Raw genomic sequence first — 24,333 nt, forward strand, 5'->3', positions numbered from 1 at the left:
TGTATTGCTCATACTTCACCTGTCTTGAGTAGCTCTGGAAAGCCCTAGAGATGCCAATCAACATTTCTAAAGTACAAAAATAAGCCTTTATTTCTGTGAATTTGAATGTGCCCCTTTGGCACGAAATGCCCTCCCAAGTAATCCAGTGATCTGCTCTACGCCCTTATAGGAAGAGAGACTCGGTCATAATTTGGACAGCGAAGAACAGCAAGAAGCAAGCAATGGAACAAAATATACACTCCCTACAGTCGCACGACTTGCCCATTCCCCGTAACAGGAAACATACAATTATCTGTACATGCCTCATTAAATAACCTTATTAAATAGGAAATCTGAAATGTACAAATTTACAGACTGAATCATTAAATACTCCCCCTGTGCACTCCCCTGTGCGCGTGTTCCCTGTTACTATCTGCAGCCGCACTCCGATACCACCATGCCTTCATATTTGAACTTGTAGGTGACCACCCCAGCATCTAAGTAGAGAATGGAGATGGGATCGAGTTTGGTGGGCACGCAGCAGGCCTTGGAGGCTTTCTGGGGATTCTTCAGGTGAACCAAAGTCTGGACAATGGCATGTTTCGTCGGCGTGACGTGCTCCGTCAAGGGGTAGGCGCACACCCCGTGGCACTCGTAAGCTTCATATCCCGCCGGGGCGATGATCCAGGAATCCCAGCCGATCTCCTTGAAATCTATGTAGAGCGGAGTCTTTTTGCAGTAGTTGCCCTTCGCGTTCCTCCGGATGCGGGCAGTGGAGTCGTAGATGATGTTGGAGCGCATCTGGAGCAGCGCCTCCTCGCCAGGCTGGCCATGGAAATTGCCAACCTCCAGGTTCTCCAAGTCCAGGAGCTGCTCGTGGTCGATCATCTCGTTCAGCTCTTGCTTCTCCTCTTTTTTGTCGTTGCTTTGGTCGTCAGAGAACACAATCAAGAGGGGCACGTGCTTCGCCTCCGAGTTGATGTCGATATCGAGTTTCCCCTCGCCGTTCTGCTCCTCCCCTTCCCTGCTCTCTATGTGAACTTCCAGCCGGTGCGTGGTCAGCCCGGCCCTTCGCCAGCGCCTGATGGCTTCAGTGACCTCGAAGCTCTCCCACTCGCTGCTCGTGCCGTAGATCTGCCTGGATGCCAGTGCCACCGTCTTTCTCTCTTCTCCTACCCCTATATGGTCGTTTTCCAGCACTTCAAAAATCGTGACCTTCCGGTCAAGCCCATCGTAGAGCCTCTGGTCCCGCTCCACCAAGGTGTAGAGCCTCAGCTCTGCCATTGTGATTTCTTCATGGTGAGGGATGGAAACATTGAACAGAAGAGGGTATTTCCGAATTCCTGTAACACCAACGGGGTGGGAAGCCAAGTCTGGAAATGACAAAGATCAAATATTTTAGAAGGGTCAATACATCCAGCAAGACATGCACTGAAGTTCATCTGACATGTGTTGCATTGCTTCAGCTGAACAGTTCCAGGACAACGGTTTTTCATCATTTCCCAAAACCGTACTTGTAAAAAAGGCTGACTTTAATTTACATGTCGAAGGACAGCAAGATCCCAGACACAATAAACACCATAAATGCGGATTTATAGATTCTCCTCTCCTGTGCTTTCCAGGGACTTCCTTGTCACCTGATTACATATTAAAAGTGTTGCCTAATATTGAAATCACTTCTAGGTTGCTGCACAGCAACTATTTAAGAAATGAGGGAAAACAACAGCATAGGAGAGGAAGGGAAGAAAGTTATGACACTGGAGTGAATATGGGATGGGTGATACATCTGCATAGGCAAGAACAGCAGGCTGTATCTGGGTTTGCTTAGTGCTTCTGTGCTAGACAGTGTTCCCCTCTGCTGAAACAGCCCTCAGAAAGGGAGGAAAAGTGCTTTTGGAAGATGTAAAGGCTCCTGGTTAGGAAGAGCAGGCGATGAACACCCAGCATGAACCACCAGTCCACAGGAATCCTACCATGGACTCAACAGGCTTCCAGGGAGCAAACAGCTGGACCCAGCCAGGCACTTTTGGCAGCTTTACTTAATAAAACATATAAGAAGGACGTGATATCTGCTTGTCAGTCAGGCTCTGTCCTATCTGCGCTGTTTGTTTATACATAGGAAAATGCACTTCTCCACACAATGCAGGGATCTTAGCTAACAATCATGTGTTGGTTGCTGAATTACCGCGCTGTCTACTCTGTCAGAAGACAGATAGGACAGAGTTGGGCATCATGACAACAGGTAACATTTCTGCAAAGGCAAATTGCTTCCAACCTGTTACTGTCTTCATCTCTGACCTCTCCCATTTTGATATGTTTGTAGAAAAATGACACTGATAAAGCTGCAAGTACTGGCCGTGCTCCATCAGTGCACTTCAGCGAGCAGTTCACTTAAGCACGTGACTTGTCTTATTTAATTCCAGTTTTGAGGTTTTAAGGCACCTGCCTTTTTTTTTTTTCCATTTTGCACTTTCATCTGTTCATAAATAAAAAAATGAGGGGTGAGTCTGCTTGCATTTCTCTACTTGTCAACTGATAAAGGTGGGAGCTGAATACGCGCTGCACAGCATCAGAGTAGGAGCGGACTGAAACACGAAGCCATTAAATCTCAGCTCTAATCTCCGTACTGGAACTGATCTTCGGGATTTCCTAGACGCTGAGATGCTAAAGCAAATCTGCAGCGATCACATATAATGACAGGGTGGAGAAAAACCACCTGAGCACACAGAAGATGAGCACGAGTCATTAATCAGGAGGCAGGGAAAGGCCATGCTGTATGTGAGAAGCCGGGTGAGCGCTACCAGGGCATGAGAAATGTTTATTTCTAGGTCAGGATGTGACTCTGCTCTTTAGCTGGAGTGAACATGGGATGGGTGATACATCTGCATAGGGAAGAACAGCAGGCTGTATCTGGGTTTGCTTAGTGCTTCTGTGCTAGACAGTGTTCCCTTCTGCTGAAACAGCCCTCAGAAAGGGAGGAAAATCCCTTTCCGGAGGGTGACATTTCTCCTGCTGTTACCAGTGCAGCCCTGGCGGGGTCAGGAAGGGAGATTTGAAGTCTGGAGGGAAAGAAAACTTTCCCTTCAGACCTTTATTCAAGTTTTAAGAGCTGATTACAGTCCGTTTACAATGGAGACGTGCTGGTCTGTGGGTTAAAACAAAGAGCTAATTCCAGCCGTGCAGCACATTATATTTCTAGAACATTCAAGTTTAATAAAAGCTGCAGTGGATAGTAATGAAACTATCACTACTGCTGATTATCGGTAGAAAGAAAAAATACCATAGTATGATCTGTTTCTACTGTCCTGATTATTGCAAGTAATTAATTTCTCTATCAAAAGAGCTCTTTAGCATGTCATGGATGGTTCATAGTTCTACAGACACATAACAAACATTAATTGCACGGTCCCTCTCAGTGCGTGTGATTCTGAAGCTGTCTGAACACCAGCAGTCTCACTCTGCATCCTGCTGGTTTGGGTAGGAAAAGGTCAGAAATACTGAAAGCACGGAAAGTTACATTTAACCCAATGGGTGCAGAACTTCTGCAGTGATGAAACAGGCAGCGAACATCACAGTTACAGAAAAGCCCACAACTGCGAACCACTGAGTGTGTTATGGTGAAAGGTCAATCTGTACCATCCACTAACCTGAAAGAATTTCGGTTTTACCAGTGGCGTCACTTCAGATTTATGTCACTAAACCACACCGTATTCTATTCTTTAGCACATTGTACTTGGCAATTTTTATCTCGTTTATTTTCCAAATAGTGCAAAATGAGCAAAGAGCAGCACGCATTCCTGCTCGTGTGTTCATTGATACTGAGGGGCAGTGACAGACACGGCTTTGGGATGACTGACTGGTCACCAGTGGGTGTAACTGGTTTGGCATCAACAAATTACACTGGAGAAAATAAGATTTAAACCACAAGTGCCTCTTCAAACCAGAAACACTTTGTTGGTTGAGTGTGAGGGCCTGGTAGATTCTCTCCTTTCATCTCACTGTGCTGCAAAACCAAGGAGACTTGCACGTAGCCTCTCCCTATAGCTCATCTCTGAAACTGCAAATGTAAGAAAAAAGCAATTATGACTTCTATACTTCATTAATTATATGATGAGAGAACCTCCATGGCAGTTTAAACAGTCACATGTACCCCAGAGTAGCTAAAACGCATCAAAGCACTTTGCCAAGTGCAGTAAATTGGGATTTGGAAATGACCAGCTGAAAAATGTTTTTAACATAAAATCTGTATTGGTACAAATAGGGGTTGACAAACTATTGAATGTTAGCACTGAAACGCTGTCTGGTCCTCGTGGAACTGAGAGGAAATGCTGAAGCAGAAACATACAGTGAAGGTACCTATGGTCACAATTAGGCTTTTTCTTTTTTAATAGGAAATATTCTAGTCCTCAAAAGTAGCACCTAAGTGTTACTCAACATTCTGCTCTAGGTATTTCTATGGACTATGCTCAGATGTCAAAGAAAGAAATCATTACAAATCCCATGAGGATCAATAGTGAGAGGATATTAACAGAAAGCTGGGTTTGGTTAAATTCACAATGGGAGAATATTGCACCTTTGAACAGTGCGTAAAAACATTTCTTGCTTTAATTTCAAACGTTACTTAAGGTATCCATTTGAAAAAATCAATCAGGTGATTGCAAATGATGTCTGTCACCATGGGGATAACGAGAACTATGCACCCAAATTATAGTTGGTGCTGTCCAAACATTAAAGAAACATCTTCCTCCAAAATCTCACAGTCTGAAAGGGAAGGACGAGGGATCTGTCTCGCAGAGGTGGGATCTGGGTGACGCTGGGACCAGCAGCGTTAGCTGCCGGTTTCCAATGCCATCCTCGCTGAAAGGCCTTTTTTCCCCTAGTGCTGTTCACGCTCCACACCAGGTAAATACATTTCACACTGACTATAAGGACACTTATTTCTATTTACTTTCAAGATTCACATATCTTACCTTCATTTTTGAAGCTCCTAATAATATTTGCGGATGGCATAGACGTCCTATCCGTGGCAAACCTGTTGTACAGCTCTAGCATGTACTCTGGCGGATCCACCTTGGCCGTTTCGTGCAGGGGAATGTCCGAGAGGTTCAAGGTCTTCAAAAACTCATTTTTCATATTCTGAAGCAGCGTGTTGAAATCAACGCCATCCTGCTCGGAGAGAATCTCATCGAAAAGAGGCACGTCTTCCTCCAAGGAAGAGTGTTCCAGGCTCAGGATGGGGCTACAAGTGGCAAGGTGACCCAAGAGACAGAGGGCAGCCCCCAGCTGGAGGACCACGGAATCCATGGCTTTGCTCAAGCCTCCAACCGCACTCAACAAGCAATAGCTCTCGTGAGGGCTAAGTGGCGGTTTTATCCCCTGGGTTGTAGGCGGCTCGTGTCACAGAGAGATGACAAGTTTGGAAGCTCTTGTCTTGAAACTTGTGATCTCCCCCCTTCCCCCTCCCCAAAAGCAGGTCTCGGTAATTGGATATGGCTCGTTCTCTTCTATGGTCGCCTTTCCTCTTATCTCGGGTAGTGTAAGCTGTTCACCAGATTTGTTGCTATCTCGCAATCCCCTTTCCCTTAATGAGCATTTTGTAAACATTCTGCGCTAGGACACTCAGATAGGATGAGTTTCTCCTCCGAGAAGAACTGTCTTTTCTTTCTGCCTCCTGGTAGCCGACTTCCTCTGCTGTGCGCAAACGGCTTTGATCCGCGCAGATTTGAAGCTGTAATAACACACAGATTCTACACAGCCTCTATCCAAACTCATAGATTTTGCGCAAACAGCAAACAATACCCCTTAAGGTAACAACTCTGCCCTTCTCAAAACTATTTTAGAGCTTAATCTTGATATTGCAATTACAAAGGAACCTCTTTGGGAAAAGGTCCATTCATCAAGGGTGACCCCTGGATTTTTCGTGCAGGCACAATACACCTGCATTGGCACCACCCAAAGGACTTGATTTTCTTTGGTTCAGTGCCTATTTTTGCTCTAAACCACTCTTTCTTGACCCCCGACACTAGTTGAATGCTGGCACTCGGTGCTGCGTGTCGTGTAAATGCTCAGAGACAGAGGACCGGAATATTTGCAAACGGCTCAGAAAACTCTTTCCTTCCTTCTTTATCTTGTATATGTGACTTGGCAGGTTACAGTTATTCTTGATTAGAGTGACATTCAAGCCATGACTGGTTTAATTGTTGTTTGTTTGTTGTTTTTTTAAGTAAATATCAGTATCTTTGTGAAAATCTTGTTCGGTGTTGATGTCACAGAGCCAGACTTTGGCACAGCCTTTAAACCTCGTTCTATTCAACTTTTCTCCTTCGCACCATGGGGAACTTGACAATAAACGCTAAGTTCATTACCAAGGTCCCTGTTATTGCTACACTACATTAGAAGTAGATGTTTGAGCTTAGGAAGATTGATTTGGATGTCATTGTGGAGTTCATGGTTATCTGTGCAAGTTTATCTATAAGTCCTCTGCAGCCTTGTCGGAGGCTCATCCCCGAATATTGTGGCTTTGCAGAGCCAAGCACAGAAAACGTGGGGAAATTTTGGAGCTGAGTTCAGGCCGCTTCTGTTAATTAACTTAAAAAGAAAAGCGCAATCTTCTTTTTGTTGGTGATTCATCACCTGACTATGCCGAACTGAGGTCCTTGTGACCATAGGAAGTGAGATTAACATTAAAAGCCCTGAGAACAGACTTAGGCTTAACTCTTTCATGCAGCACAATGCTGGGGACTGTAAAGGCAAGTCCTCAGGGTGGTTTGGCCCATCCGGCTGTGCAGGGACTGGATTTGTCATGAGAGCCATAGCACCTCCACAAGTGGTTTCCCTTCTTTATGCTAATTTCAGAAATGCAATTATTTCATATATAGACACATATTGTAAGAGCTGCTGCTTGCTACCCTCTCAGCACCTCCCAGCATGTGGCCTTATCCTCAGTCCTTGCTCATTTTTGGTTTTGCTTCTCAGACAAACACAAATAAAGGCTTCATTGCACAGGCAACAGCCTTGCAGAGCTTGTAAGCACTGAGATCTATGGTATTAAATTAAAGTTTTTCTGAGGGTTTGGGGGTTTTGATGAGATTCAGAGCTGGAGGTTTAGAATTTAAAAGGATTTCTTTAGCATCTGTATGGCTCCAAGGCTTTTAGCTGAATCTCCTCCCTCCCTACGAACACACTGGCCGCCCATCAGACATCGAATGAAATTCTTCTCTCTGTAACTCTGTTAATCCAAAAGAAGGATTCTAGAGGAGCTTTTCTAGGTTCACTCCTCTTTCCTATGTACTAAAACTTAGCCTGCTGTGCAACTCTGGTTCACTGGGTGACAAAACTAAACAGCGTTATTGTGACTGCTCCAAATAACATAAGCAGCGCTGACACTGCCTTCGAGCAGAGGCCGGGCCAGTGACCTCTCCAAGCCCCGCTAAGTCCAGACATAATTTCTATGAATCTGTAATTTCGCAGTCTGCAGATATAAATATGTAAAGTAAAACGTAGTGCGCACACAGCGATCTGACATAGATTTCCTAACCCACAAATATGCCATCTCGATTCAGCAGCTCATTAGGAACACAATTACCGCCCAGACATTCCAACTGCCTTTGCGTTTCCGCTTGGGGTTTGATAACTCCTTGAACAATCGTGTACCGAAGGGCACTGCAGCCCGCTGTGCTATATCCAAACCGGCTTTTGCCGAGTTTCCTTGCTTATTCCATTTAGAGCCTGCTGGGGATTTGCCAGATGAGGAATAACTATGGAGTACATCGGATATAAAAGCAGTTTCCTGTTTCCTTAGCTGCAGGCTGAGCAATTTAACATATACATATTTTTTGTTTTCTGAATTAAAATGTATAACAGAGGAGCTTTATACCATGTCACTGAATTGAAGAGGTTTGGCCTTAAGTATCTTAGAAAGCAAATTGCCCTCAAAAAAATCTACGCTAAATAGATTAACTCAGGTAGCTGGAGAGGGACCATTAATAAGCATCACTGATTAATTATTATTAAATCTGCAGCATAAACAATGAGCCCATTTTGCTAACGGTGCATCAGGCAGGCAGACTTATAGAACTCACTCCTAGGAAGTTTGTGTTCATTTCCCCAGTGAATTTGCAGCTGTACATGGGAGAATGTAGGTAAAGAAAAGCTGAGCCTCTGCTCTGACCCTGGCAGTGCCAGGGAACAACATCACTGTGTATTTAGCACCGTTTAATTAATGTTTCGCCCTTCCTGTGGGATCTGGCACTATGGGCTGGACAATCTCCGTTCTTACGCCGTGGTAAGAACTGGAGGGGAAAAATAAATCAGCCCAGAGAGCACTTTCCTACTCACAGCACCAAGCAGGGCAGCTGACACAGCAACTCCTGGGAACAGCTGTCGAAAGGGTCAGTCCTGAAGATTGTGGGGCTCCAAAATAGCCGCTAATCTCATGCACCCCACAAGTTCCTCCAGGCCGATGCCTCCATGGCTTCTTCTGTCAAGAGGCAGCAGAAGAACGGGCTGGAGCAGGAATGTGTGAAGCGAGCTGGGTGCTGAAAAGCTGGAAAGCGAAGCAGAGCTGACCAAGTGTCAAGGTTGCCGATATCTGGGATCAAAAGGGGGTGATGCTCCTCTGGGGAAGAGGAAGTGGAGAAAAGGAACGTGAAGTGGTTTTTCAAGCATCCTCACCCTTCCTCAGGCTGGTTTTCGGAACAGAGGAACACCTGCTGTCCACTAACACACTCCAAGCAGATTGGGATGGGCAACGTTTCCAGGAGAAAGGGTTTCATGTTTATGTGTCCTGGGCTTTCTGGACACAAATGGTTCCTCAGTGAATAAAAAGAGAGTTTGCCAGTTACTTATTATAAATCACATATAAGTTCTCCACATGTTAACTCAGGTGGATTTTGGTTCAGTAGCTCAGACCTTAACAAATGTAATAAAGATTTTTAAATTATTCATTACAATTACTTAAAATTATGATTTAAAATTATGATTTTAAATGATTCTATGATTCTAAGTATTAGGCTTTTTTAAAACATTCAGGTTTTGGGTTTTTTTTTCTTTTTTTTCCTTTTGCTCTGATTGTTTTTAGTGGCTTCTATTGAGAGAGCATCTCAGCAAACCCCACCAAGGAAACCCAACGAGATGAAGGTTTCAGCACAGGAAAATACAACTGTTCTTGGTCTAAATACATCAGCTTTACTGAAAAGCAGATGTTCCTTAGGGTTCCTGTCTTGTTTGTTTGTTTGTTTGTTTGTTTTAGAAAATATTTGAAGAGCCATTTAATGAAAAAAAGTCAATTCAATAATCTGTTAGAGGGGGAGTCCAGTTTATATATGAAGGTAAATATCACAGGTAAAACTGTGGCTGGGATGTGGAGCTAAGAGCATTTCATTTCAGATTTCACAAGGAAGGACTTGTATCCACTACCGGCTTTCAGGGACATTTCTTATAGATCTTCCACCTGCAATTCCAAATGCCCATATTTAGAGCAGGTGGGACAGGAAACCCAACAAACATCAAATAATTCCAGTAACTTATGACCTCAAAGAGCTTTATAATTTTCATTTAAGCTTTATGCTTATTTGTCTGCAGCACAGTTAGACACTTGCATGTGCAATAGATAAGACATACACATGAAGAGATACACAGAGTAGCAGAGGGAAACATCACTGTTTCGTAAAAGAAAATGTATCTAAGGATTTGCCTGAGGTAGCAGAGGACAGAGAGCAGAGCCAGCAATAGCACCTGCATTTCCAGAACTCAAAATGCAGCGTCCTGTTTCACCACAAGAAAATAGCCTTTTCCATCCTGCTCCTGCAAGGGATTGCATTGTGGCACAAGGGAACCTTGGTTTCTGTGCTAAAACCTTTAAGGAAAATAATAATAATAATAATAATAATAATAATAATAATAATAATAATAATAATAATAATAATAATAATAATAATAATAATAATAATAAAGGCTGAGAGTCTTTTCTATATGAGGCAAAGAGCCGCCGTCACTTGGGAGTGACACAGAGAGCAGCCACATGACTGCTTTTGCCCATAAGTACTGGGGCGTCAATAAAGCACAAAAGGGTGTGTTTTGATGGAAGGACAGAAGCGTCTTCGGTGACGTTAATCGGCCCTCAAAACACTGAGTTCAATGTGAAAATATCCCACCTATTTTTCCGCGGCACAGCGTAAGGATGTACAAGACACTTCTCTATCACTCTATCTGGATCGAATCTCAACGTTCAGACTGGATCAACAGCAAGATATCTTGTTGAGAAGGTTTTAAAACTCGTGCTGGGCAAACCTGAGCTCCTTTTCCAAAGGGATTTCAGCTCCGGGCTGCTCTCTAATCAGGACACCGCGGACGCGTGTGTGATTTCAGAGGAGCAGGAGTGATGCAAGCTAATGTGCTCTAGCAACCATCACGGCATGTGATTCCAAGTTTTCCAAAATACAGGGATGAAATTATTACAAAAATGCCCCACAACGGTCTCTGTCAGGAGATAACTGTGGCATGAGGTAACCGTCGGATGTGATACGGGAGATAAGGACAAGTGTGACACTGACAGTGTGATACTGACAGTGTGATGAGCTTGCAATGGAATAACTAAAATTAGTTTCCATTCCTGCATCTGCCTGAGTCCTTATTCCTGTGTCCCTCGGTTCGTGACTGCTCTGGATTCCCCTTCCATAAACGGGCTGTTCCCAGCAGCTCCATGTTCTGATTTCGGGTGTCACTGGAAAATCAGAAGACGGTATTGAATGAAAGAGCGGGGAGGGAAGTGTAGGAACACATTACAAACAGAGTGATGGGGAAAAAAGAACAGAAATTAGGGAGAAGGAAAGTTGCTGTGCAGCAGCAAGGGCAGGGAACTACTTAAAGAACTACTTAAAGGGTATAACAGAGACAACACAAACGCCATCGATAGCTTTACATGGGAAGCCAGCGGCACGTCGTCTTCACCAGCGATTTCCAGGCAAGTGACAAGGACGGGGGACACACTAATGAGCAGAGCACACTAACGACCTGCGCTATTACTGGTAATTCCCTTTCCTGTCGTCTTTTTTCCCCGCTGAGGTGGCAAAAGGTCCAAGCAGGGACCCCATCACATTTGCACAAGCGCAACCTGGCCACAGCTGCAGGTCTCTGGCCACGCAGCGTTACAGATAAATAATGATAAGCAGAGATTTTTAAGCCAGTGGAACTGAAACAGAAATAAAAGAGCTGGAGATAGGTGGGAATTGCCTTCCTGGCTGTGTCCTCATGGCCACGTGCGGCAAATTCATGACGAGCTCATGGCTTCGTAGTTACCGTGAGTCCCAGCTCCCTGTGTGCTCGTTGTGCGAGCAGCTATTTGGAAGAGCTGCTGTTTTCTAGCATGATTGGGTTGGCTTTGTGTTTCATTGGGAAATTTCTAGCACGTGCTTGCATACATCGCTCTGTCCTGCAGTCAGAGAACCTTACACAGAAAATTCTTCAATCTTTCCATGAGGAAGACAAAGCAGGCCCTTGGTTTTGTATCTGCTTCTGTACATTCCACATATAACCTGTCTTTTTTTCTTGCTAGGCCTCAAAATGAACTAAAACAGGCAATCAAAATGCTTATATTTAGTGCAAGCACCTTACTGCTCCTGGAAGTAAATATTTGCCTACAGGGAATGGGAGATGTCCCAAGAAATCCATGGATTTGTCTCCACTCCCATTACCTCCATGCAGACAGAGGCCCGAAATAATATTAAAATTTAGTACCCTTAAAGGTGACCCAGTGTATTCAGTCTAACAATTCAAACCTGCTGAGACACGGCCAAAAAGCAATCAATTACTATTTGAGAGCTCGACGCAGAAAGCAATTGTGCTGCAGCACTAATGAACAGCATGGTAGCCATGCTGTTAATACCAGGAGGTTTGACTCCGCAGGCTTCTTATCACACTTGCTTCACAGAACGAGGTCAAGAGAGAGTTTTAATTTTACATTTTTGAAATTCTTTCATCATCTAGTTATTTTATGGAGCTTTGGCATTTGTGTGTGTGTGTGTGTGTTAAACTTCGGGCAACTCTGAGCAGCTCCAGTGACACTGACAAAAGCAAGAGTCCTGAACAGAACTTGACAGAAACCTCCCAACTTGTTCCTCTTTCTTTGTCAGCTACCTCCGAATGGGCTGTTTGCACAATACCATTATTTTTCATAATGAGAACTCCATTTAAATACTCCCACAGCCCTTAAAGCACAAAGTTCTTGGGAACAATTACTAAATGTATCGTGTCTTTGGTTTTTAGAACTGTGGATTCTTAATCTCGAATGATGGGTTGGAAGCAAACAGGCTCTGTTCACTCCAAATTATTTTGTTGACAATTTTGATTAATAGCTTGCAATTATTTAATTGACAAGTTGAGTACTAAGCAGAGGTGGAATATTTTCTGGCAGTGTTAGCTGATATCTCAGCACGAGTTAGTAATTACAAAGCCAACAGCTTGTAATCATATCAACAAAACATGAGGAAAAATTAGACAAGCATGTCTAATATTTGCTCTGTTTATTTGATGTTAGGGCTGGGATCAAAAAGGGAAAGCAAGTTGTACATAACAGCAGAAGAGATTGATTTAGTAAAAAATACTGGTTAAGCACAGCTTTAAAAATGCAAAGATTAAAATGTGTTACATTTCAGTTTCTGTAACTTGATGATTTGAATGATACTGGATAAATTAGGGTTGTCAGCAGCTTCTCTCATTTATGTTTGCGGTGAAACTGAGTATCAAATTTTGTCTATTTTTAAGGGAAACTGTACAGAACTTCTCGCTAATTTTGGCTTCAATTACAGCAAGAATTCCAAAGATGGCCTGGCCTTAGTCTGGTTTCTGCAGCTTTGTTTAGGATGTTCAGAACACTTACGTATAGGTCAGAATTACTGAGGAATTTGATAAAGGCTGTTAAGAGCTCACTTCACAAGGCAACTACTGAACTCTCCTTGCCTGAAAGAGTCTTAAATATATCCAAGACCAACAAACTGAAGGACTAATTGCACTCCAAATTTAACTAGCGCATAAAAGACGGTACTTTATCTTGGCAGCTTTAAAAACAATATCACAACAGGCAGGGAAAATGAGAGTCCAGAGGTAAGAGCTCTACAGCCAGGAAACTCACCTCAGTGATACACAGATTTGGTTTCTGATTAGCTCTCACATCAGTTTGAGACCATTTTAGTGGCAGCATATGCATACAGAGACTAGTCTCGGGTACTATTTATACATTGTTAACATTTGTGAGGCTCAGGATCATGAAAACACGTATTAATTGGAGAATTTGGAATCACTTTCCCACTTTTTAGCCTCAATTTCTGCTAGCTCCATCATTCTAGTTGTGCTGCAGTTATCTCCTCCCCAGCTGTTTAACACCTGTAAGCTGTGCATGAACACCCCTCTATCTGCAGGATTCCACCCCTCTGGTAATTTTAATTAGCAAGACCCCCCCATTTAGGATTGTGGCTTGAGAGAGGGGTCTGTAATGTGCTTTAAATCACGCTGCACATCTCCCAGTTTTTCTCAGAGCAGCTTGGCAGATCGGAGTGTCTCGTGAAGCGCGGATGGCAGCTTATCTCACTGAGAGCACGGAACAAGCCCCTCGCAGTCCATAGTGTTAAAGGGCTCGACTTATCTGGAATGAGTGGCAGAGTGGCCTGGCTCAGCTCCCCGTGTCGCACCCAGGGACATTGCTTAATGTGCTGCTGTCAAACACCTCCGGGTGTGCTCAGGGCAAATTTCTTAATCAGGGAGCTTCTTTAGGTGAAAACAGCCCCTGCTGCCTATCGCAGGGGGTCGGAAAGGTTCTTGGCTGCCATTGTTGGCTCGAGCCTTAACGTCCTTAGGTCTCTATTTAAATATATTTTCAAATGCTTACCGATTTTTACATGATCATCTGTATAGCGGTGCCGACATGAGAAAGGGGAAACTCTGCGTCAGTTGGCATCCTGACTATCATGGGATGGACGGGATGTGCTGTGTCCTACCTGGGAAGTGCCAGGCAGGATTTACAGCCTGCAAACAGATAAAGGCTTCAGCCACCTTCATAGTCTGGGTTGTCCTGGAAGCTCTCGGAATTACAAGAACCTGCTCAAAAAACACAGCTCAGCTTCACCCCTCTGCTTTATATCCCCACATCTGCTCTCATTATACCAGTATTAAGTGATTTTTAAAGGATGCTTTCTCCAATCCGAGCATAGCCACAAAAGGGTCTGTTTTATGCTACATACGCTCTTCTACCCAACGAGAAATGGCTGGAGTGACATGAGGACCCCACTCAACAGGTCTGAATCACCTCCATCTCTTCATACGCACCCTCAGAAAAGGAACCACCAAGTCACATGAGTCTGGCTGCCTCTTACTGAGCTGAAAGAGCAATGAAAAGAACATGGGGAATAGGAAGACAGATGCTAAAACCTGCAGAGGATGTGGCCATGATGAGAAGTAAGAACAGCAGGACCTGCCAGCAAGAGACAGAGACCTCGCTACAAAACTCCGGCCACATTTCTCCCAAAAATTCTCCAAAACAAACAACAAGCCAAGTGACTCTGTGAGATACTCCTGAGGAAAGAGCCTGGCTCAGCAGGACTGGGCAGAGGCAGAGACAGTTGAGGCTGGTTAGATTTCACTTGGTGGCAACAGGGTCATGATAAGGAGAGGGAGATAAGAAAAATGCCAAAGTGTTGGGGCTTCCCCCCTTACCGGTGCTCACGGTCGGTGTGCGATCGGCCTTTGTCAGATTGATTTTTCATCTCTTGCTGCATCCCTTTTCTGAAAGAGAAAACATTTCACTCAGTCTTCCCCAGGAGGGTGGTGAGACACTGGAATCGGCTGCTGTGGATGCCCCGTCCCTGGAAGGTTCAAGGCTCTGCTGGACCAGGCTCTAGCAACCTGGTTTAGTGGAAGGTGTCCCTGCCTGCGGCAGCGGGGAGGAACTAGATGATCTTTAAGGTCCCTTCCAACCCAAACCATTCTATGATTCATGTTAGATCTTGTGAATCTTTGCTACCTATGTTTCTAGAACTTTTCAAAATCTTTCATTAGTAAACCTTGTGCAAATGTAATGCCTTATTAGATAATGGAATATGTATACTTAAATTAATGAAAAAAAAAAAAAAAGACAACTATATTAAAGGATCAAAAATATTTCCATTAGTCACCAGATTTACACGTGAAACAAATATCCTACTGGTTTGGAAATCTGAAAGAATTCCAATCCTCTGCATCCTGACTCAGCTTTTACATCCCGGGGAACAGGTCTCAGGTTGACAGGGATTCATTTGATTTTAGAGTTATGGTTTCCTCCTAGTCAGTCTTTTTAGTAGCCTAGTGACAGTAAGATCTGATTTAATAACAACCCTGGGCTTGGTTTGCAATAAGACGACTCAAACTGCTGAGGTTGCTGTAACAATTTGCCATCTAGTGGTCAATGGACATCACACTCTGTTCTCAGCTCCAATAGAAAGCAAAAATGTACCAACAGGATTGGATTCTTATTCTTATTCTTATTCTTATTCTTATTCTTATTCTTATTCTTATTCTTATTCTTATTCTTATTCTTATTCTTATTCTTATTCTTATTCTTATTCTTATTCTTATTCTTATTCTTATTCTTATTCTTATTCATCTTAGAAAATCTGGGATGGCTCACTGGCCAAGACATTTACTTGTTTTAAACAAGTAACCGTGCAAAACCCAGCTCTCCAGACAATCATTTAAAACCTGAGGATTTAAGATTAGGCACCTTGTTTTAAACTGAGCACGTACTTTCCCTTTACTGGGATGTGTCCTCTTATCTTCTTGCACAGGGATCTTGCCATGGTGTTCAGTGCCTGACCACAGCAATTTGCTCCTGAGTGCTTAGTGGTTATAACGACACACTCAAGGGGCAAGTTTTCGTCTTCTAAAATTAAGGGGTTATTTTTTTCCCCACTATTATGCACTGTTAGTGTAGAAAGGGTGGGAAGACCCATGAAATGAGGACACACATTCACACCTTTGCCCAGACTGCACCATTTTTGTTTCAAACAGCCACTCTCCAAGGCTGATCTTGTTTTTCTCTGCTAGTGGAAATTCTCCCTCTAAGTGAAAATTTGCTGACGTTAATAGCTGTCCCTTTCTGTTACTTGATAGACACTGGAAAGCTTGTTTTCTTATATCAGACAAGATATATGAAAATCTGCCACTCTTAATTTAAGCAGTCTCTCTTATTTAAATGGTATTGCTCACCAGGGTAAGAGTTTCCAGGTTAATCTCTGATTTCAAAACGATCACAACAGGCAAGGGTGTCGTTCAGTGCCCTTGGTAGTCTTGTACACTGGGAATTTTGGGGAGGTTCTCAGTGGGATGGATTCCACACCAAGAAGATCTTGGGTGACTGCGCAGCACAGGTGACTGGACAAACTGGTGTCCTTGGCAGTGAGGAAGCATCGAGGCTTCCTGCCCACTGATATGCGCAGGGATCAGGAAAGGTTAATTGCAGCAGAGCTGGAGATGTGACTGGAATGTGTGCTAATTCTGCCCTCCCCAAAATGCTCCGCATATTTTAGCTGCCTGTCAGTGTGCATCCAATGATACCATTGTTTGGATTCCAGGCATGTCTTTAAACACCTTTCAGGCTTTTTTAAAAAAGCTGGGAGCAAATAATAAGCATTATTCTGATATCCCAGCCTAGGATAAATATTGTTTTAACTCACAAGAGCTGCCAATGCACGCACAGATACTCAGGCACACCCGGACACCCTCCCAACGTGCCCTCTTCCACACAAAAGAAATTCCCTACCTTTTATAGAATAAGCCTAGCTGTGAAGCTGGCTTAACTTCCAAAATGTGTATATTACTCTGATGGAAACTCTTGGAAAGATCAGGTAACTTTCAAGACAGTAAGAGTCACATCCTGATACTCTCTTCCTTTCTAGACTCTTCCTGCCAATATATCTTCAGGATCTAAGCTTGTACACTGGCTCCTTTCTTTATTTTTGTGATAGAGCTGGGTACGATCACCACAGCCCTGCCCCTCTCCCGATGCAGATATACCAATGGCCCGTGCTGTTTTCAAGGTGTTAATCTCAGGCTTAAGGCTACTAAAGCCTCATGGACAACCCACTCTGCATATTAACCTTAAGCGGTTGTTACTAGGATAAGCTTTGTTGACTCTCCCATTGTTTCTGGGAACAGGCACTGGCTGCTTTCCACTTAGGAAGCCTCCGCAGGCCCCAGCTGTGGCAATCTGTGGGAATTTTCCACCCATTCCATGGATCATAATATAAAAAGATCCTTAATGACCAACTACCCATGAGGCCACAGATGCCCCACGAGCTCTACGACAGCAGATGCTTCATATACACGTCTGAATTAAGTCATAAATAAGAGCAAAACTATATATTTCCTTCAGATCATGAACATTCATTCCAGAGCCTCTGCTGACAGGCCATGGATTTCAAGATTGCAAACATTTTCAGACTACAGTTATTTAAGGTGACAAATGGACCATATATTCAGAAACACTTTACCTGCTGTTGCTGTTTTTTACTTCATTGGTCTTTCCTTTTCCACAAATAACATCCATCACCTTAAATGATAAGAAGAATAGATTTATTATAGTCCAAGGCACGCAGGTAAAACATGAAGTAAACTGTGGCAAAGTCAGCAAAGAAGGAAATAGCACCGGCCAAGCATTGAATCAAATAGATAAAATATTAAAATTCTTTCTCCTGTATAGGTCCTTTTCTCTGTTTTTGTTCAGAGCTGGGTGTACATTCCTGTTTGTCCTGTGGCTAGTTACTAAATTCAGAATATACTTCTTTTGCACTGTGGTTATTTCTAGCATGATCTTTGAAACCAGCAATATGTGTGTGATAGCAATAGACCTGGGCTCAACGCCTGTAAATTCAGAGCTGCAACGTGTCTGTGATACTGTGATACTGTGTCCATCCATGTGCTCATGTGAAAACAAACCGTTGTCTGAAAACCAGGGGGAAGGAGAAGGTGGGTGTATGGGGCAAGCGGTACATGATTCCTCCTGTGCTTCCTTTTCTCTTTGTTGTGACCTGCACCCCAAAAGGGGCAGCAATGTCACAAGAGATTTGCCTCCAGGGTGCTCCATCCAGAACGGTTTCCTGTCAGCTGCACACCCTGGATTGGAGGCGCTGGTTATCAAACTCTAAACACAGGAGTCAAAACGCAAATATGTTGCTAACAGGCCTCACTGATACAATGAGATTGCAAACTAAAAAGCAAGGAACAATTTTCTTCCTTGTTTGAGTACACGAAGGGCAGAAACACTACCTCCCTAGCTCAAACAAAATTAAATAGCAGATAATATGGTATTGAGGTGTTTCAGAGTCCTTTGTAGCAATATTTGCTCTAGTATTGAGTGCGAATCAAACTGAGCTTGTAACACTGCCTGCAGAATTAGTAGGTAGTAAACACTAGAAGTTTATTGGTAAGCTTTTAGATGTATATGCAATACCTGCTATGCACGAAGTATAAAAGCTCAGATATGTTTATAATTTAAATGAAATTCAGTCAAACCGTAGAAAGGGATTTTTTTAAGCCATCGGGGAAGACTGAAGAGCTGGACTGAGTTCCTGCCTTGGTCACAGACAATTTCCATGACAGCTGTCAAACCACACGAAGTAGATTATGCTTCAGTTTCCCATTGACAGTGTTAGGGCAGCAACACATCCCTTATTTTGTCAGTTCAGAAGAGTCCTCACGATCTGTAATCAACTATACAAGAGGAGAACAGGACTCTTCACACGAGCAACACTATTTATCCCTGGGTCAACGGAAAAGTTTAGCCCTGCTTTCTTTATAACCATGTATCACCACTCTGTTTTATTCAGCTCTCAGCACATGTGTCATAAATAACACTGTTCAATTAATAAAATGAATGTGGTATGAAGAAGGTTGCTTGAAAGTAACTAATTCTGATTAAACTTGTAGTGACAGGATGAGAGTCCCAAAGGACCGATCATCACTATACTGCACACACAGTAAAGGTTCAGATTCATCTATAGAGCAGTTAGACAGAAAAACAGATTGCAGCGATAAGAGGGTCATTAGGGGCAGTCAACATGGCTTCACCAAGGAGAAGTCGTGCTTGACCAACCTCATTGACTTTTATGAGGACATAAGATGGATGGATGATGGCAGAGCGGTGGACGTGATCTCCCTTGACTTGAGTAAGGCATTTGACACAGTCTCCCACAGCATCCTCACAGCTGAACTGAGGGAGTGCAGTCTGGATGAACAGGTAGTGAGGTGGACTGCGAACTGGCTGAAGGGAAGAAGCCAGAGAGTTGTGGTCAATGGGGCGGAGTCCAGTTGAGGCCTGGATCTAGTGCAGTGCCTCAGGGGGCAGTGCTGGGGCTTGTATTATTCAATATATTCATCAATGATTTGGACAAGGGAATAGAGTGACTGTCAGCAAGTTTGCTGATGACACCAAGCTGGGAGGAGTGGCTGACATGCCAGAGGCTGTGCTGCCATCCAGAGACCTGGACAGGCTGGATTGTTGGCCAGGGAAAAATTTAATGAAATAGAACAAGGGCAAGTGTAGAGTCTTGCATCCGGGTAGGAACAACCCCGGGGTCCAGTATAAGCTGGAGAATGACCTATTAGAGAGCAGCGTAGGGGAAAGGGACCTGGGGGACCTGGGGGTCCTGGGGAGAGCAGGATGACCATGAGCCAGCACTGGGCCCTTGTGGCCAGGAAGGCCAATGGTACCTGGGGTGGGTTAGAAGGGGGTGGTCAGTAGGTCAGAGAGGTTCTCCTGCCCCTCTGCTCTGCCCTGGGGAGACCACACCTGGAATCTTGTGTCCAGTTGTGGCCCCTCAGTTCCAGCAGGACAGGGAACTGCTGCAGAGAGTCCAGCGCAGGGCAACAAAGATGCTGAAGGGAGTGGAGCATCTCCCGGGTGAGGAAAGGCTGAGGGAGCTGGGGCTCTGGAGCTGGACAAGAGGAGACTGAGGGGGGACTCATTCATGTTTCCAGATATCTAAAGGGGGAGTGTCAGGAGGACGGAGCCAGGCTCTTCTCGGTGACAACCAGTGACAGGACAAGGGGCAATGGGTTCAAACTGGAACACAAGAGGTTCCACTTAAATTGAGAAGAAACTTGTTCCTGGTGAGGGTGGCAGAGCCTGGCCCAGGCTGCCCAGGGAGGTTGTGGAGTCTCCTTCTGTGCAGACATTCCAACCCGCCTGGACACCTTCCTGTGTAACCTCATCTGGGTGTTCCTGCTCCATGGGGGGATTGCACTGGATGAGCTTTCCAGGTCCCTTCCAACCCCTGACATTCTGGGATTCTGTGAAACCTAGCAAGGGACATTTTACTTCTGCTTTTGAATGAAGAAAAAGGACAGGGCATTTTAATTACTGCATCAACTTTATTTGTGTATCACAGGTGTGTTGCACTCAAAGCTTAGGACAGACAAGTTGAGTATAACACCGAGTGCTGTTCCAGATGGAGAACAAGGCATCATAAGAGCATGCAAAGAAACGAGCTGTTTCCATGCAGTGGAATTTTCAATATCCCTCCGCAGTGAGGTTTTCACAGATATTAATGCCCAGAATGCTTGGAATCCCTGCACTGGCACAGGCGCTAGCATTCGTTGGTGCTAAAAGAACCAAGAAAATGAAGATATTATCAAGGTACAAGATTCCAGTATCCAGCAAGTCTGTTAAATACACAAATTTCAAATCCCCAGTTATGGCCCTATTGGAAGCTCCTGTTGGTCTCAATGGATATCGTGGAAAACGTCTGTGGTGTAACTCAAAGGGAGGAAAATGTCTGTATGGGCTTAAATCAGCTTTGTGCTCCTCCTTTCCCATAACCCGCATACGGCAGGTATCATATACTGCCATACAATAGATGCCTTGTGGGACCATCATACCGTTGGGGCATAAGCTGGGTACAGCAGCTCACAGTGGCTTCCTCTGACACAAGGAAAACCACTTGGGAAAAGCTGCTGCAGATATTTAGATGCCTTACAATGAAAAACTGCTTTACTGGATCTTCCGAATCATCCCAGAGCTTTACCCTTTCAATCCTGCTGGGTAGTTTACTCCTCTTTGCTAAAACAGGGCAATATGTTCCTGCCTCAAAGGTACCACGTGGACTTTAGTTTAAAGGATGGAAAGGTGTTTATGCACTGTAACAGAAATGTATCTTTCTGATCACGGAACTTACGCTGAGTGTTTGAAAGCTGGTAGAGAGGCAGACCTGCGCAGAGGCGCTCAATGGGTTTACCATAGCGAAGCCAGTCTTCCACATCCCCCAACCTGGAACGGCCAGATTGAAACTCTACCCACACATTGTCTGGAGAGTATACTGTCCTCATGGTCTGAAAAGAAAATGTTAGATATCATCAATAATGTAGGTTTGGTTCCATTCTACTAGGACACCCTTTGAGAAAATCCCCAAATCTAAGGTCAACTTCCTTTGCCTCACACAAAGCACGAGCTAAAGAAGCTACATGTTGTTAAATAAATATTTTCTATCTATTCAGAAACAAAGTTCACTAGATACAAATTCTGTCAATATAGCAAAACTGAGCTGTATTACTATCACAATAAGTTATGTTAATTAGCAGTACGTTTTGCTGTAACTTCACTACTGTTAGGCTGTCAGAAATCAGGTCAGAACTCAAGTTCAACTGCAGAGAATATTTCCAGTCACCTGCATGAAACCTTTGCCTGAATAGGCAACTTAAGGTCTGGTCGAAGCGAACTGATTTCTAAATTCTGTTCTGCAAACAAAATAATTTCAAGTTCTGTCAAGCTCAAAATATCCACATGACAGTGAAAGAAAGGAAAAGCCTGTCTGAACTCACACTGCGAGCACTTCAAAACAGATAAATGATGCTAATTCCAAGAACAAGGGATCTTACAGTTTTAGTCACAATGACAACCCACTACAAAACTGCAGAGGACGCCGTAATTGCATTTAATAATCTTAAACCAATGTTCTATATGATATACCCTTGAGGTTCTATGTTGTCAGTAAGAGACATTGCTCAGAACAAGCTGTTCCTTGGATACAGTACAGGTTTCGCTACAAAGTCACCTGTCTCTCAAAAGCCACGCGGCTGAGTCTTTCCAGCCCTGGGATGCGGTCCTTATCTAGTTTCATGATAAAGCAGGCGTTCCGTGAAAATAACCTTGTTGCAACATACCCCTGTGGTTAAAAAGAAATAAATACAGAGAGTTAATTAATTAAAAATGGCTACCACTAATATTAGTTGATTCTCTACTGTTTAGGACAATCTAGAAGAAAGATGAAGTGGCTACACATGCTACTACTGTGGAATGACTCTGCATTTACACTGTTGCCTTTGGGGAACAGAAGCAGCATGGGCACACTAATGTCTGTCCAGAAGACTGGAAAAATCTTTCCTGCTGCATTTACTATCCTGTTCTCAACCCTCTCGCATTGAGGTCAGTGGCATTCTTCTCACTTTGATGAATCACCAACACAGGTTTCATTATAAGTCTTTTAAACTGCACCATCATATGGGTGAAACAGATGGAAAGGCAATGGAGTCTTCAAAGAAACAGCATTTCAGGGCAACTCATGGTGAGAATATACTAAAATAATTTCTGAGTTTAAAAACTCCCTTAGAGATTAAGCCTAGGTAGATTCTTAGATGTACTTACAGTTGAGTAGTCAAAAATGGTATCAGAGGAGAACACGCCAGAACGGACATGGACATCGACAACGTGATTCCCACCGTCGATGGTCATAGTTCCAGTGACGTAGCCATTGACAGGGTCCAGCAGGGAAAAGCCCTTTGGCAAAGAAAACACAAAATCATTGTTGATCATCTGGCTTGCACCTCTAAAAGGTGGAATATAAACAAATGCTTTCTCTCAGAGAAACAAGTACAATTGCTTTATGTAAACACTAAATCCCTTAAGAGCCCTCTAGCAGTCTCAGGAGGCCCTTGAGGTGGAGATCAATTATTCAAGAGCTCGTCGGGGTGAGAGAGGAGGGGACATTGCAGGCCAAGGAGAAACAACGTGGAGCAGCCCAGTTGTTATGTGTGGCAATAGGGACTGTCGGGAGATAGCAACAGTCTCCACATTTGAGCTTGAACTAAGGGGACCTATGGCCCGACCCCCTTCAAATTTCCTTTTTACCGTTCACCTGCACACAACTGCCTCTTTGGCTGATATAACTGTCACCTTTGGCAAATACTATTTTTCTCTACACTTGGCAATAAGCTTTTCTTCCTGTATTTGCCCTTGGCCCCAGGATCTAACATATTTTTAATGAGTACATGCACTAGGAGGCTTATCAGTGTACTTACCTCCAATGCAGAAATCGGAGCCCAAAGGACTCCCAGCAGAACGACGGCTGCAGCCTGCAAAAGGAACAAGAATTGTCACTCAACGGAAACACTGGGCAGTGCTGTAAAAATAACCCCGTTCATTAATTGAGGGAAGCAGCTGTAGCATTAGGTTCAAAAATTACCCACTTAAACATGTGTATTAGTTAAAAACTATTACAATTCTCATTGTAAAATTCTTGCTATTAGGCTGTTTTGTCTGTAACTGAAAAAGTAGAATAACTTAACCGCTATGCTTTTTGTATTTTTTGAAAGTGTTTTTTTTCTCCTTGATTTGCCTCTACAACTGTAATTATTAAATTATAACTAAAGCCCCCTTCTGAATTGTAATCAAGCTGTACACTCTTTGGTCAAGCGATGCTGCCACCAACTACAAGGGGGTTCCGCACACCCAGGAAATGCACGTTTCCCACTGAACAACCCAAAGAAACAATACACAGATCATATTAGTCCCAGTACTGTACCGCTTCCCCAAGCATCTTCTCTATTTTTTAAAAATAAAGAGCTTTTTATAATAGAAGTTCAGCAAAAATGGATATACTCACAAATCCGTTCATTTTTCTTTCAGATAAGAACAAGAGGCTGCAGAAAGGAAGAATGCAAGAAAAGCCCAGAGACCTTCAACTTTTATATCTTGCTGGAGGTGTGGGAAACACTTCCCAGAACTTTTCTTCATGACTCAAGCAAGCCCATATCTGCAAGCCACACTACCGTAAGCCTCATATCTGAATTTTGGCTTGACACAGATAACCTGACCCCAATATGTTAAAAGCACTCAATAAGTCAGCTTTTGTAAAATCAATCACTCCACAAATGGCTGTTATTTACTGGTTTAAACTTTAAAGGAGTTCCCACTCTTCTGGTTCAATTTTTTAAAATAATTAACAGGATATTGTCCAGAATTAAACGGCATCAGGGATAACTATGCTATTCATTCACACAAACTGCGTTTTGTTTTCTCAAATATAATCCCTAACAGCCCAATTATCTGCAGACAAA

General features: G+C 43.6%; 2 protein-coding genes across 2 annotated transcripts; both read right to left on the reverse strand.

Moving 5' to 3' along the window:
* Positions 1-238: 238 nt before the first annotated feature.
* On the reverse strand, positions 239-5,453 carry BMP10 (bone morphogenetic protein 10). Its single transcript, XM_005505239.3, has 2 exons — positions 4,950-5,453; positions 239-1,352 (listed from the first exon to the last, which is right to left on the reverse strand). Exons 1-2 carry the CDS (start codon positions 5,281-5,283, stop codon positions 409-411), a joined length of 1,278 nt encoding a protein of 425 aa, XP_005505296.1. The 5' UTR covers positions 5,284-5,453; the 3' UTR covers positions 239-408.
* A 14,900-nt stretch (positions 5,454-20,353) lies between these two features.
* On the reverse strand, positions 20,354-23,987 carry GKN2 (gastrokine 2). The gene is made up of 6 exons (XM_005505237.3): positions 23,880-23,987; positions 23,296-23,349; positions 22,643-22,774; positions 22,053-22,163; positions 21,177-21,330; positions 20,354-20,604 (listed from the first exon to the last, which is right to left on the reverse strand). Exons 1-6 carry the CDS (start codon positions 23,889-23,891, stop codon positions 20,513-20,515), a joined length of 555 nt encoding a protein of 184 aa, XP_005505294.1. The 5' UTR covers positions 23,892-23,987; the 3' UTR covers positions 20,354-20,512.
* Positions 23,988-24,333: the final 346 nt, after the last annotated feature.

Source organism: Columba livia, chromosome 25, assembly GCF_036013475.1.
Source record: "Columba livia isolate bColLiv1 breed racing homer chromosome 25, bColLiv1.pat.W.v2, whole genome shotgun sequence".
Taxonomy (NCBI): domain Eukaryota; kingdom Metazoa; phylum Chordata; class Aves; order Columbiformes; family Columbidae; genus Columba; species Columba livia.